We start from the raw sequence: 16,919 nt of genomic DNA, 5'->3' as shown, positions 1-16,919 counted from the left end.
GCAGTCGCTCCAGGGAGGTGGGGGTGTTAAACTTTACAGGTCTGTGTGGGTGTGTGTGGTGGAAGTCCTCTGCTTATTCTCACTCTGTCGTTTTAATAACATGTAAGTTGTAAAAAGGTTCATGGTTTGGGGAATATGTAAATGTAAGGGACTTTACGGCTTAACAGTCATTCTAGTTTTGCTTAAGGACCAGCTTGGTTCCAGTGTATACATTTTTTTTTTACTGTTTCCTGAATCCAGCCTCATGTGTTTTAGCTGGCCGCCAGGGGCAATTTGGTTACAACTTAAGAGGTAGCGTGCCAAGTGGACCGGGAAAAAATACTGAAGGTTCAACATTTTCCTCATCATCATCATCACCATCAATGTCATCATTACTCACCCTTTTGAACATGACAGGAGCATTGATTGCCTTGGCAACAGTCATGCCCAGATGCCCTCTTCATCATCCTAAGTCGAACAAAAAAACTGTGTTAGTAAAGCACATGCCGTCAACGCGAGAAAAGCATAATAGAATATACACATGCTGTAGCTCAATTCATCAAGATTTTAGAAGTTTGTCTGTACATATTCCTTAGTATTCCACTGTGGGTATTTGAGTGTGGCTATTTGTACGTGTCAGAAAAAGAGAAATGATCAGAAGATTAATGTGATAAATCTGACATATATCATCATTAATACCACTGCTAGATGATCTGAACCAAAAAAGGTTTGCACAGTTTTATTAGAAGGAAGTGAAAGGTAGGAAGCCAGACTAAGTGAACAGAGCCAATAATCATTAATTCATTTCAAAGTTTTCAATTACTTTATAGCTAAATCACTGTGGATTGATATGAATATTTTTTTTTAATTTGTTTTATTTGGTTCGTTACACTTGCTAAAATCTGCCTTAGACGTTTGTTTCGTATCTTTTGCATACAAAGCCAGACTTAACTATGGGGATTTTTTTCAGATGCATTGTAATCTGTAATGTCCACGTACATGCACTTCTGTGCAAATCACTAAGCTGTAAGTAACAAGTAAGTCTCAAGTCTTGACACATGACCAGTGAATCAAGTCCAACATCAATAAAGGAAAGCCTCATGGCAAGTCCAGAGTCCTAAACTTGAAATCCTAAACAAGTCAGTATGCATTCGTCAGCAAATTTAATGCCATTTCAACGTTGGACACCAAAAATTATGGCAACAGTATTACAACCTTTTACAGACAGCATGTTAATAATGTATGGTTATACACTAAGTTTTTTTTTATTATTATTACGCTTTAATATGAAGTACAAAATCTATGGAATACAGATAACCATGATGGTATACACAAAGTAAAATGTGCAGCACCATCTAAGGTGGAGCAGAAACTTTGAATATCAAGCTGACAAACACAACGTCAACTTCAGCCTTATAGAGAATGTTGTGCATGTTTAACAGCAGAAGCCATTAAAATCATTCAAATAGAGAGAATGCTGTTTCTTTTGTTTAAGTACTGTGAGGAAAATGGGAAGTTTGCATGGTAAGTTCCTCCAGTAAGAATGGAGTTTAAGTGCTGAGTGAAGGCATATCGATGCTAGTGATGCTTTGCTCGTTTCTAGCTTATGGAGGCGAAGTTGAATTCTCATGCTTCACTTTTCTTCCAATATGAATTAAGCCAAGCAAAAGAATAGCAACAGACACTTGACAACATTGCTGTACATCACATTTAAGATTTGATACAGTTCTGGCATGCCTACACCAGAAAACGAATCCATTTACATGAAAAGTAACCAACCACTCTGTGTCTTGAGTTCTTTCAAGTCATGAGGCTCAAGTCCAAATCAAAGTCTGAGTCATTGGTGTTCAAGCCAAAGTTGAATCTCAAGTCACTAAATTTGTGACTTGGGTCTGACTTGAGTCCAAGACTCCACACCTCTGGCGTTTTTATCATTCAGACAGAAAAACCAAGTTTTGTTTTTCCAGCTAAATTTTAATTAGCAATTAGCTAATTAGCTTTTCAGAGCAAGATATATTTTCATACATGTTCACAATCACCTTCCCCTCCACAATGAGTCAACCGGTCGTTTGGCAATTCTGTCAAATGGCTTCTTCCTGACAAGGCAGGTGGTTCCTGGCCATGTTTTGTGGTAAAAAATACCAGACTCTTTGCTGATGGGCAGTAGTCTGGCTTGTGAGAATATATACTAACTGGCCATTTTATTAGAAACCACTGACTTCTGGCCCACCTTGCTGCTGTCACACATAATTTATGTTAGCCATCTTCTAGCCATTCATCAGTGGTGAGTTTTTGACCACAGAACTGTTTTGGTGGTGGGACATTTTTGGGAGAAAGACCTCTTCCAAGCTCTCAGTAATACTGATGTGTGTAATAACCATAGAAATAATGCTGCACCTGATACACTGTGATGCCAAGGGTACCAATAATGAATGTGGTAGAGCACACGTCAGACTCTAGTCCTCCTGGGCCAAAACACTACAGGCTTCAGCACGGTGCCTCATTAAACACACCTGATTCAACTCATCAGATAATTAACAAGGACTTCATAAATTGAATTCAGAGCGTTAGATGAGGGTACACACTAATCTCCACAGCACTTTGACCTGGAAGTTTCCCAGTTTGACATGCCTGTGGTAGAGGGCAGCTGAATAGAAGACAAACTATGCAAGACAAAAGATGGGATGAAGTGTGTCATTGTGCACCTACTGTGCAAAAGTTAGAGACTACTCAACATATTTCGGCTACAGTCAAAACAACCATTATGTAAAAAGTGTTTATTTTTCAGAAGATATTTCTGAGATGATTAGAAATAGGATAATCCACTTGCATAAAGAAGGGGAAAGTCAAGTTAAAAAAATAAGTGAAGTAAAAATGGTGTCATAAACTATAGTTAAACAATTATTTAAAAATATAGAGAAACTATGATTCCTAACAACCCTCCCTGATCTGGCAGACCACGGAAACTGTCACCATCAGATAAACAGTACTTAAAACTGCTCTATTATTGCTTCATACATGAAAAAATCCACAGGTGTTTCTGTCCATCCTTCCACTGTGCAAAGACAACCATATGAGTCTATGCTATGGGTCTGAAAGGATGCGAAATTGTCAAGAAGCAAACAGACCAAAAAAAAGGAAATTTCCAAATCAAACAAAAAAGCTGCTGGTGTCCTTAGAACCAAGGTCTGGTCAACCCATAGTCCAGACATCAACATCACTCAATGGGTTTGGAATTACTTGGATTGACATGTCGGAGAAGACACAATGAGACTGAGCTTTGGAGGAAAATTCTTTGCAGATTCACTGTAAAACTGAAAAGGCCATCTCCTGAAAAGAATGGAGGCAATGATAAAAGCAAAAAATGGACACACTACACTGTAAAATAAACAATTAAACAAACAAAAAACATTGTTTTAACCTAAATAAGTTACTACAGTGCCCTCCACAAATATTGGCAACACTGGTAATCATGAGCAAAACGAGCTATAAAAATTATTTGTATTCTTTTTGATCTTTCAGTCAAAATATTAGTAACAATCTAACCTTTATTTAAGGTATACTGATTGAAAGAAAAAACTAAATGTTGTCATGAAAAAAAATATTTTACTTAAATCTATGTGTGCCACAATTATTGGCACCCCTACACATTTTTAAGAGTGAAATCTGCTTGAAGTATATTCTCTTTCATATTTTATGTTTTAAGATCACCAGAGTTATTAGGAACACTTAAATGGTCAGCCATGACCATGAATTCACTATATGAGATGAAACACAGGCCAAATGCCCTCAGGCATCCATGACTATGAGAAAGACCAGAAAATACAGCAATGATGGAAGATAAAAGGTTGCTGAGCTACACAAATCAGGAAATGGCTACAAGAAAATAGCTGAACAGTTGAAAATGCCAATTTCCACTATCAGATCAATAATGAAGAAGCATAAACCAACTGGAAATGTTAAGAATCTGGGTCACAACCTCTCCCAAACCATAAACAGACACTTCTTATATAACCACAAATTATTTGGGGGTCACCAGAAGAAAGCCTCTGCTGTCAAGGACCAACTCAAGCCCTGACAGTTCGCCAAACATTACCGGACCTTTCAGTGGGACAGTGTTCAGTGGTCAGATGAGACCAACATAGAGGTTTTTGGCAACAAACAGCAGAGGTGAGTCTGGCATGGACATAAAGATAGCTATGCAGAAAAGTACCCCATCCCCAGTGTGAAGCATGGTGGTGGATCTGTGATACTGTGGGGCTGTTTTTCATCCAAAGGCACAGTACCAGCAGAAATAAAATCAAGATTTGACTGCTTCAGCCGGGAAGCTTAACTGGGCCACAGTTTGGATCTTACAGCAGGACACACCCCAAAATCAACAAAAAAAAGTTCTTTCAATCAAAAAAGTTTTTTCGATCATTGTACATCAAATAAAAGTTAGATTTGTGTTAATATTTTGAATGAAAGATCATAAGGATAAGTAATAAAGAATATTTTTTACAGCTGTTTTGCTTATGTTTACCAGGGGTGCCATTATTTGTGGAGGGTACCTTAAAGTGCATGTAAGTACAAGGCAAGTTTGTCTAATAAAGCGAGCGTATTTATGTATAATCCATACTGTCAAATACTAATAACACTTTCATCTCAACACGACATTTAAACATAATACGCAGTTTGCCTACTACAATACTACACTACTACATTGTAATTCAACTGCCTTACTAATGTGTTTGGGGAAAATAAAAGCTGAGCACTGTGTGTAATGCTCTGACTTTTGGTTTTATAACTAATGTAAAAAAATACAATATTAGTTTCACAAACCTGAGACTTAGTTATGCATCAAAAGTGTCAAAATCAGGAAATTAAAAGTTTGCTTTAAACACAGCCTCATGGTTTTACCTGCACTAATGTGAAGATGGGTATTATGTACAAATCCATTATGCGCTGGCAGTTTTTAAATCATTTGGCATCTGAGATGTTGTTGAAGCTGCACTATCCATCACTAACCTTATTGTTGTCATTAGGGGATTGGTGTCATAATGGATTAGCCTTGCTGACAGTGAGCAAAGTCTGAGTGTTCACTATAGCAGTTCAGTTCAATGAGGCAATCTGCTCAGCACATAAATCACGACTGATTCATGTCAACCATTAGCTGACAGACATGCTTAAAAGACTGGTCTGGTTGCGAGCAAGTTGTGTCCTAATATGTATGTAATCTGTGCATGCAGTCATGTCTATGGAAAAAGTCATTTTAGGTCTTTCTATTTATGGTTGTAGATATTGATATTTAAAGAGTTTTAAAGAGATTTAAAGAGTACTGGCAGAATATGCAAGTGAGTTTGTATTTTATTGTGCATGTTCACGTCAAGTTGTGTGTGTGTGTGTGTCTGCAATGTTTGTGTGAGAGAAAATGTGTTTGTAATGGCTATGTGAGAATCTTTCCATCCAATATCTTTGGCCAAGCAGTGGTCTCCCATTCTTCATCATCATTAATCACGCTGTCCTTCTCTTTTCCTCTGCCTCTCTCTGTCTTTCTCTCCCTTGCTCGCTCAGAAGAAAACAAATAGAGTGATTAATCATGTTCAGATAAAAGAGGCAGATAAAGGAGGGATGAGGATGAGTGTGTTTTAAAGAAAAACAGTCGCACCTCAGGAGCTCGGTCCTGACCTACGCTGAACTTCCCCACAAAGGTCAAAGAGTGAAGGGTCGCATATGGAGACAAGAAGCTAGCAAGACAAGAGAAAATGATAGGTGGAGTGTGCATTTCAACCTTGTTAATACCAACAGCTATTTCTGCTTTTTCTTCTGCTCTTCTCCTTTAGTAATATGACTTTGTTTCATTTATTTTGATACAATTCATAATGATCTCACAACCAACCATTTTGAGAAAGACAAACGCCTTTTATTCTTACTCTGACTAAACAAACTGATAATAACTTATTAGTGATTCGAACTGTGTTCTGAATGTGTGCACAGACGTGCATGGAAACAAAACTATGGGAAAAATAAACGTTCTGAATCAATTCACAAAACATCAAAACAGGTATTTTTATATAGGCTTTGGAGGAGGAAAGAAAATGCAGGATCTCACTAATGCATGCATGTTTACAGGCACAAATGTCCTACTCTCTAAGCTATCATAGTGCACACAAAGCTGCAAAGCTCCAGTTCCACATGCTGATACATCAGTTCACCATGCCAAAAATGGACATGCATGTGCCCCAACCACTCTGCCAGTAGATTTTAATGAGTTAAAGGAGATTATGCCAAGGTCTCTGAATGTAACCCCTGTGAAGCATTAGGTAAAATTAGGTAAGAGCAGGATAAATTAATGAGAAAAAAACACAAGTTTTGAGTGTACATTGCTTTAAATGCACTCAAGCTCTCATTTTCTCTCACTAACAACACCCTCTTTCTATACTCTCCATTTAGCTACCAACTTTTATATTAATTTAGCCATACTTTCCCAGCATGTTCGACATGCCACTCGCTCTTGCAGTCCATTATACAGTATGCCATTCCCATCTGTACTTTTACAGTCGCACTGTAAAACGCGGCCTGAGCAGACTTTTACAAGCCCGTCTGTTATTCCCCATACCTTTAACAACATCTACATGCTTTCAGCCCAGCGCATTTTCATAGCTGGCCTCCTCCTTGACAGCTGAGAGAGCAGTAGGCTTAGCTGGACCGCTGTGGAGTCTATAAAGCTTGTCTCCATTAAAAACACAGCAAAAAAGACATGCGGTGAAAAATATTTATGCAGGTTAATAACATCTGATATGAAATTTTATACATAAAGTAAGTGGCAACAGAGTGCAGTTGGAGCTGGTGGGGTTTTTATCAAGGGCTATGTAAACTATATAAAGTAGATTCAGCAATATAAGTGCTATATGCTACTAAGAATGGCAATGGGTGGTGTGTGTAGTAGTTTCAAGTATGTCTTTGAGATGGTGATGTGATAAGTATATTGCAAGCATCTATGATTTACTGCTTTTAAATAATACAATGCATCAGCGCTCTCAAGCTATTTATTTAAGTCTGTGAGCCATGCATGTGTGAGCGTGTCAGTGTGATTACATCATTTTACATTGTTGTAAGTGACCAGTATGTATATGTGTGTGTACAGTATGATCAATTGCTTCTTATTTCTTGGGTGTAAGCATACAAATGTGTCCAGTATATAGGGCTATGAAAACCACCCTTTATTTAATTTTCAGTCCAAATTACCAATATTTCAGTTATTTCAGTGACAGAAAATATGCAGAAAACATACATTTAACAGATATTCATAATTTGAATTAAGCATGGATCTTATATGATGTAAATGCTATCCATCCAGCAACAACAGGCACAAATCAAGGTACTGATGTCAAGCAATGTTTTCTCATCTGTCATATATATATATATATATATATATATATATATATATATATATATATATATATATATATATATATATATAGGTCCTAAATATGTTATTCAAATACACAACTACACAAGTACACAGATGATACCTGATGATCACAGAGAGTATTATTTTGCTGTTAGTTGCCCACATGTTTAATAGACCAGACGACAGAATTTTGAGATCATAGTAAGATTACAGCACAAATATTAACTTTTCTCAATGAAATATTTATTTATTCTCAAATGAAGATGGATCAAAGGAATAACATTTCTACAAATTCAGTATTATAGTGCAAACATCTCCCTCCTTATTTCTCCTTAATCACTAACCTCCGTCAGATCTATTCCTTCAGCCCTGCCCTGTAGAAAATGGTATCTCGGAAATTGAAATGATCTTGAATTTAGTCAACATATCTATCTTAACTTATTTCTTTATCTAGAATATCTAAAATTATTTGTCAAAATCACTCACTACAGATAAATATGGCCAAAAATAAGTTGAAAATTCTTTTAAAAAACATACAACAATCTCAACATGAGAACTACTAGATACATGAACGATTTTTGCAGTGTATCAGTCTCCTTTGGCACATTTCTCTCTCACTTCTTGCATGTTTTTAGTAACAAGTTATTTCTGTTAAACTTAGATTCACAAGTACTTTTAATGTCCTAATGAGACATTAAGCTTCCCATCTGACTGTCCTTCAGCAGAACTGCCGTATCTCTTAAAGAGATTTACATAGCTTATTCCCTTTTGTTTACCTCACCGAACAGACATGTAACACCTGGGTAAAAACTTAACCATAATTTGCCATAAATTCAAACTACAGCTATGGTACGTTTTAGTCTTGCAGGGCCAGACAGAACCTCATAACTGTTATCTTGCTTGTGTTATCAGTTGTATTCCGGACATTAAAAAAGCACGGATTACGGAAATTTGGGGGTGGGTTTTAAAGGGGCTGTACACTTGTTTGTGGGAGATTTCGCTGCAATCCAGCACCAGAAATTTAACAAGTTCTCCACAGATGTGCATTCCCATTACAATATCGCATCTGGCCCTGTGAGACTAGGCATCTTCAATCTGTAATCACTTACTAATTCAGTCCTTATATGATTTGGAACAAGGCCTCATAATCTAAAGCCCCTCTAAAGCTGACCTGGAACACCTTACAGTACGTGGTTACTCTGAATGTAGAGTATGTGTGTGATTACATCATGTTACATGATTGAAAGTAATTGTTAAACAACAACATTAATAGCATGATTAATGATGTTGAATGTGCCTTTCTCACAAGGTGAAAGAAGGCCACTTACATGCCGTGCACTCCCTATACTATTGTTATAAAAGCACACCAAAGTAAGCCCTGCGCCACAGCTTTGACATAGCTGTGGTTTCACACTTGAACCTGACAGGCTGCTAAAAGCTGAAAGCTAACTATGCTTTACAAACCCACACTATTGCCAGGGTTAAACCAAATACTCCATAAACCAGCAGCTGTGTACTGTATGCGTGTCCCCATGTTGATTCACTCCAAAAGAATTTGCTACACCTGGTCGGTAACCCTTATTCAGCTGCTATGTGCGTATATACGTGTGTGTGTGTGTGTCTAAGCATTAATCCTTACTTGGTTGCTAAAACTTACTGTGAATGGCTTTCAATTAACAATGTTCTGACTTTTATGGATTTTCCATTTTGTAGACTGTGATCAACTGGTCAATGTCATCATTTCTCCTTCTATTAATAAGTCAAAAATAACTGTGTACTATTAATAATAATACCTCCATGCCGTGTTCAGTATCATACTATAGCATTTAATAAAAGGTCTTTCTAAGTAAAAACGTCTTTGAGCTGGTTTAAAAGAAGTCAGTGTCTGTGGAACCTTAAACAATCAAGAAGGGCATTCTAAAGGTTAAGGGCAGCTGAACAAAAGCCACGATCACTCAGTGTATGCAGTTTATTACTACGTATATGTAGTATATATTGCATATACAGTACAGTATAGTACAGCTGATGTAATGAAAATAGCTGATGCTGTCGGAGGTTGACGCAAGATTATTGCAGAGTCAACTTTTCACATGTTGAACTGTAAATATTCTAAATGTTAATGCTGAAAAACATTGATACCATTTAATTGAACATTTATTCCACAGTACTGTAGTTACTTCTCTATGTTTAGCCAAGCAAATTGGTATTTAAGTCAGTGTTTAGCAGATGTATAAAATAATGAAAGGTACAAGGAAGTTGTATCTAATAAACTAGAAGACACATTTAGTGTCTGAAGTTGGCTTCTTGTATAATGTGCTGGAGCTATGAGGCTAATGTACAAAAAGTGAAAAGTAATGGAGGCTTACCCTACTAATTAGCACCGCGCAAACCGCATGCCTCAAACCACATTGAGTTGTTAGGTAAGCTCAAATAGACTATTGTGGTTTCTGAAACTGTTACATATAAAGTATGTACTTAACAATTCCGCGCACACATTTGGCTGGGTATGAGTTCATGGCTTTTATGCTGTATTAGCTTCATGACTCCAGTGGAAAAACTCAAGAAGCAAACTGCGGACACCGAACACGTCTTAGCCAATTGACACCACTTGGGGCAAGACCGCGTAAATGAGATGGAATGAACTATTCTATTGAAAATGACTTTTAGTTTTAAGCTTAAAGATCCATTTAAAGGCATTAATGGTTTTGCAATAGCAACAGCATGGTGTTATGTTTTGAGTTTGTTTGACCGCGAAGCTTTATCTATGGGTGGGCTGAAGGGACTCCCCCAGAGCTTAGCATAGCTATGAAGACTGAAAAAGGGCACTCCCTCTTCTGAGGGTTTCCCCTGACTTCCATAAATCGCGCTGTTATTACTGCGTTACGACTGATGGAAGAGTGTGTGTGGCTGTGTGCCCGTGTGTGTGTGCACAAGACACAGAGCGAGTACGTAATTAATCTTTCTCCTGCTTGATATGATTATGACCTGTCAGGTGTGGTGTCTGGAACATAGCCTTCACACACCTATCATAGCTGTGCACTCATACACACACAGCGGCCATGATGACAGCTAGCTTTCTCACTGTCGAGGCATTTGTTTGTCCTGAGGGGAGCTGGAAATGATACACATGAAGGCTGTTTATATGTGTTTCTGTGTGCATGTGTGTGTGTGGTGTGTGTGCAAAAAAACTCACAATTGCTGAATGTAAACACATTTGAATTAAATAAATTATCAGTGTTCAAAGGCGGGGATTTCTACATAGCAAGGCATTTAAATTATGATGGTGAAAAACTCCCTCTATCATAAAATCTCAAGCACTGATATCAGTTTGGCTTTCCATAAATCATCTGTGAGTTAGTACAAAGCCTCTATAAAAAAAAGCCTTTATTCTCAGTCTAACAGTGACACTGAGGTGTTTAAAAACTCCAGCAGCACTGCTGTGTCTGATCCATTTGTACTAGCGCAACACACACTAACACGCCACCCAAATAATACCTGCTATGTGGTGGTCCTGTGGGGCTCCTGACCATTGAAGAACAGGGTAAAAGGGGAATAACGAAGTATGCAGACAAATAGATGGACTACAGTCTGAAATTGTAGAACTACAAAATGCACCCTTATGGTGCGTGGAGCTGATAAAACTGACAAAGAGTGTAGAAAAACTGAGGTGTACTTAAATAAGTAGCCAGTCAGTGCATATTACTCTATATGTAAGAGGCTGCATGATTATTTATTCCATCATAACTAGTCGTCATTTACCATGGCTAAAAAAAGTGTTACAGACATCATTACGTTCACCCCAAATGTTAAAAATACATATAGGACATATATATAAAAACAATGTGTGTGTCTACGTGTGGTTTTGTGTCATTTAGGCACCACATGTCCTCCAAGTATTATTTTTTAAAAGGTGCATTCCGATATCAGTAGCACCCACATGCTCGTAATCAAACAATCAAGCAAAATTCCCCCTTCTTTCCTTTGGTCATTTATGGACAAATTCCCCTCTGTGAAGGAATTCGGTGTCGATCTAATCTATGGTCCACTCTCATCAAAATTGCTGAGCAATGGCGAAGCAACGCCGATTATAGCTGGTTACTGGAACTGGATCACTATTCATTGCCAGAATAGGAGAGGCTGAGTCTAGTCAAGTCAAGTCAGGTTAACCTGCAAAGTCAGCACTCAGGCTAATAAAATATCCAAAGATCTATTTACAGTGCACCAAGTACACATTAATCTGCCAAGTACAGGCCTGAGGGTGTGTGGCAGAGGAGTCTTAAAACAATGAAGTCAATGATGTTCAAAAGCAAAAGTTTAAATATTTAAATATTAACTTCAAAGGTGGGGTGCTGACAGTTACTGAGTTCATTAACCCTTAAGCTTTAGGCTCATCAATCAGTTATTAATCTTAAAACATATTATTGAGTAACAATTATAAACTATTTGGTAACTACTATGGAACTAATGTTGAGGTTGAGAGTGAGGAATGGACCTGTCCATGATCCACCCACAAATATCATCTTTAGCAACTGCTGGAGAAGCTTTACAGAAGGCTGAAAAGAAAATTCCACTCAACCTAATACTGTAACACATTTTAACACACTGTATTTAGAGTCCTTACGTAACATCTACTTTAGAGTTTAAGACACTTCACTACAGTTCAAGACACTTTAAACATTTTGCAGGAAGCTGTAAAATGTAAAAAGTTTTGATGATGAACAGAGCTAGTGTTAATTCTAAAATAACTGAGAAAGCTACATAGCACTGAGAATAAATTCACAATAAAATTGACTTCCAGAATGCCTACATTACTATAAATAGATAATTATTGTGTATTGTATGGTTTATTAGTGTATTTTTTTTACTATTTACTTTTTGTTGTCCCCAAAATACCTTGTAAACCACTAATTCATGTTTGGGAGTCTAGTTTATTACACTCTTATAATAACCTACACTGTACACATTATTACTGAATAACCATTAGTAATATGACTAATATAAACTAAACACTAAGGGTATTTGTAGATGTTTTATTCAATATTTCAAGGATTTTTAGTTATTACATACTATATATGCTATACTGTATATACAGTGGAGTCCAAACGTCTGAGACAACTGGTGAAAATGCTTCTATTTTGCATTCCTTTTTTCACGTAACACAAAGTTTTTAATTACAAATGATATAATTCGCATGCAGTATGTGTTGTCTCTTCTTTTTTCTGTATAGTCAGTGTGCGCTTTAGCTGACATCAAATCCACCTGAGAGTCATCTGTACACAAGCTTCAATGAAACCTGACCAGTTTGTTCAAAGGCATTAAGATGGTCAATTTCACAAATCTGTTCATATTTGAATTTGTCTTCTTCAATTAAACTGTTCCACCTTTTTCTTTGTTTCAAAACTTTAAAGACTGTATAGCTTTTTGTTGTTTAATGGAATAAATAACACACACTATATATATATATATATATATATATATATATATATATATATATATATATATATTTATAGTCAATTTTGTCAAGCAATCTAATGCAAGATTTGATCATCACTTTTCAAATAGGCATTGTAAATGTAATTACGAATGAACTATAACCATAGTTATACAACTTAAGCAATGTCAGAATCACAGCTCCATTCATAATTTTGAACACATCTAACATTTTTTATACAGCTTCCAAGTACCCTACAAATGATCTGAAAGTTATTAACTTGCACAGTTGTGCACTACACTTCCTCATTAGGTTGAACAGAGTTTTTGCCAATGTTCTGTAAGGCTCTGTCCAACCTAGCAACAGTAACTATGATACAACCCATTTGTGGGTGAAACACGGACAGATCAACTGAAGTGTGGGTCGACACGTGGGCCTGAAATATTAAGGAGTTTAACTGATATATTGCCCCTGAAGACAGTTTAGAAAAGAGAGGCTGAAAGTAAAAATAAACATATGTGTCTCACACCTGCTCTATCTGGGCTCTGTGATTGGCGTGTGATGGTGGTCCTCTCGGTGGGCCACGGTGGTGTGTGTATCCCGGGTGACCGTGGTGAGCGTGATAAGAATGGTGGGGATGAACGTGGCCATCTTCATAATTCTCAGCAATGAGCTTCATCCTGCTTTGCGTCTGGGATTAAAAAGAAAAAAAAAAGTATCAACACCCTGTCTCCATAACAACAGTTGTAGGAACATAAACATTTTCACTGAGTTTAGCAGAGCTTTTAAAATGATTAAATATGGTTTGTGTGGGACGCATTCAGGAGTTCTGAAAGCCTTGCAATTTATGAATTATGACAGGCAATATATTGGCCGAGCTGCAACATCTAGTAAAAATACCATAATTCTCTTGGACGTGGTGCGTATTCGCGATTGCACATTAATTGGATTAAATTATTTCTGTTGGGGGAGAGTTAACTGGTGTTTATTTTGTGCACGAACCTGGCCACTGCATAAAAAATGCATATACACGTGATAAATGAGGGTAATTTTCCCTATCATTGATTAAAACTGATTAAAATTACACACAAATATGCATTTGGACCAGGAGACTTTGGTTAACATGATGTGCCAGAAGACTTTAGCGGGAGATAACATAAAAACTTATCATCCAGCGATCAACTTAGTCAGAAATGGTTGTTAAACAATCAACTGCATGCCAGTCAAATATGTTCTGAAACAGCGTCTGGTCTCCTTTCACTGCAACACACACATTTTTGTCAAATCAAACAAATTAGTGCTAGACTGTTTAGTTATACCTTTGTGAAAACCATTTCATCTGTATGTCTTTCAGTGCTTATCCACAGTGTTTGAACACATCTCAAAAGAACAGAGGAATGAAACGAAAACACGATAAAGTGGACAAGTGAATGAGTGAAAAATGAGGAGAAAAGGAATGGCTCCATTAGTGTTGGAGGCTCTACCGCGACTCTGAATTTTTGGATGCCATAATCCTGTGCTGGCATCTGTGGTGCAGAGGTTAAATATTACTTTTAAAGTTCATATTAAAGTTTACGATCCATGCAATGACATGACTGTTAAGGGATAAATGACAGACCGGGTTGGCTTTCAGACAGACGCTCTCTGCAGAGTAATTCAGACAGTAAGTGACGGGGGTAATGTATTTTGGGTGCAGAAGTTGCCCCTGCACTTTCTTATGACTTGCTGAATCACAGACGATGGCTATACCAGAACAGCCCTCAGCAGGGCTGCCTCTTGGAAAGTGGTATAGCAACACTCCTGTCCTTGTCTCAGGAAGCAAGACTATGATGTACAAATGTACCGACATATTATCTGGCCGACATAGACTCTTTTTTTTTCATCAGTGAAAAACACAGCAATAAAGAACTAATATTGCTTTGAAGTTTCTTATTTTATGTAAAATAAGAACACACACATAAAGCACAACAATGCCACCAGGTTCGAAGGGTGCATGTTAGCACTACAAGGTAGCATTAGCTTTGTGAAGGAAACAGCGGTACACACAATCACGCAGGTTCCTTTCAGCTCACTGAAGCCCCACTGATGCAAACTAGAGCTTAAATACTCAAATCTGAGTGAGTAAATCTGTTTTTTGCGCATGGAACTGTTAGCTTAAGCCATCATGAAAAGGATCAATTAGATTCCCAAATGGCAATGAACAGATTTTAATTTAAACATGCAGAGCAGGGGTCTCAAATTAAAAAAACCTGGGGGCCACAAGCCCGGTGGTCTTCTCTCAGAAGGGCTGGTAGAAAACATGTAAGGAAAGTATGTCTGAATTTTAACTACACACACACACACACACACACACACACATATATATATATATATATATATATATACACACACTCATTTAAACACATCCCAATGAAGACTTCTGTTACCACAAACCAGTATGACTACTTCTATTGAAGATGATGATGAAGATTATAATGATGATTATTATTATCATTATTATTATTGCAGTAGTATAAATACATACAGTGTCTAATAAACATTAGCCTTCACTTTAATTAGGTAAACTTACATTTAACAGTAGAATCACATGAAACTCTATGTTATATTATATAACATAGATCATGTCATATTATGATATCATATTATGATAGCATTGGCGATCCTGCTTAACACAGGTGAAGTCTTTGCTAAGTGAAGTGCTGTGAAAGGAGAGCAGTAATTTACATTCTCAGTGGATTCAAGTGATGATTCTGTTCATTTCTTAATTCTGACACACTGTGAATGAATCAGGCACATAGCGGACCCACAATTCGCTACTGGACTCTTTGATTCTTTTTAAAGGTCCACCTTACCCCTTAAGACAGAAACCGCTAATTAAGTACTACAACCCAACTGTCCCAACTTTTCTGGAACTGAGGTTTGTAAATTAAAGCCAGTCTAGAATTCCTGCTTTGTGTATGTGTGTATATGCATGAATATTCTTGGGCGTAACCTGTGAGAACATGTCCAATTTTAATCACACATGAACAAAATATAATGAGTAATGAGTAAGGTTTGAATAATAGCTACATATCTCTGTCAGACTATGTCCTTCTTTAGAAGGCAAGACATTCAAGTTAGGTGCAACTGAATGCCTTAGAGCAAACCATACCCCGTGCCTGCCTCTGCTGCTTAATGAAGAGTGAGAAATGAAGTGTCCAGCAGACATTAGAGGGAACAGTGATGTCATGCATTCTTACTCAAGGCCAAGGGTAAATAGACCTACTAAAGGCTCACGGTTTCACATAAAACAATATTAATCACCAGAGTGTATATTCAAAAAGATAAACAGTGCTAGCTGCATTCATAGATCCCTGATGAATCCTCAAGAGACCCTAAACTGCTAGGGGGAGGGGGGACGGAAGGGGGAGTGATGGAGGGAGAGAGAGAGAGGGCAGACAGAGAGAGTGTGTGTTTTAGGATGAATGGACTAATAGAAAGGGTTCAAAACTACTTTTTAGTAGTTTAGTAGTACTTTTTAGTTACTTAAAAGTTTTTAAAGTTATTTTAACACTATACTGTATTTAAGTTACATGAACTAATCTTAAAACCCTGTTTTGCTTTCCTATAAGCTTGACATAAGAACAATAGAAGAACCTTTTTGGGTGCTATATAGAACCCTTTTTAAAAAGGTTCTATGTAGATCCATGTCCATCAATCTGAAGAACCCTTTCATGAGGCAAAGTATCCTTTATTCATGCACAGGGTTCTGTGAGTATTTATGGTTCTATATAGAACCACTTATGACTTGTGTGGGTTCCAAAACCAGTCATTTTAACATGATTTTACATTCATCTTCCAACCTCTCATTGTTCCCATAGAATTAATTAGGCTGTTTTTCTTGCTGTGCCTTTAAGATTGACGTACGTAAATGACCTCTGTTCTCACTGGCTGCCTTGCATCATTCAAAAAGCAGTCTGCTGAAGGCTGAACAGGTGATGGAAATTCAGTTTTCCATGATTATATGCCCTTTAAGATTAATATGATAATGTCTGCACAATGCACACAGCTTACATGCATGCACACTAGGGGCATAACAATGCACATGTTCACAGACTGGATAGGATTTTCAATTCT

General features: G+C 37.3%; 1 protein-coding gene across 1 annotated transcript in view; it reads right to left on the bottom strand.

Annotated features, from left to right (window-relative positions):
- Positions 1–371: 371 nt before the first annotated feature.
- LOC118813373 (ERC protein 2) overlaps positions 372–16,919 on the bottom strand; it is a 205,342-nt gene continuing 188,794 nt past the window's right edge. The window contains exons 15-16 of the mRNA XM_036578670.1: positions 13,333–13,494; positions 372–447 (exon numbers count right to left, since the gene is read on the bottom strand). Of these exons, the coding sequence (XP_036434563.1) occupies positions 421–447; positions 13,333–13,494 (189 nt within the window). The 3' untranslated portion in view covers positions 372–420. The remainder of the gene's footprint in view (positions 448–13,332; positions 13,495–16,919) is intronic.

The sequence above is a fragment of the Colossoma macropomum genome, unplaced genomic scaffold (assembly GCF_904425465.1).
Source record: "Colossoma macropomum unplaced genomic scaffold, Colossoma_macropomum, whole genome shotgun sequence".
NCBI lineage: Eukaryota > Metazoa > Chordata > Actinopteri > Characiformes > Serrasalmidae > Colossoma > Colossoma macropomum.
Note: the sequence above shows the minus strand (reverse complement) of the source record. Positions and strands in the feature narration are given on the sequence as shown.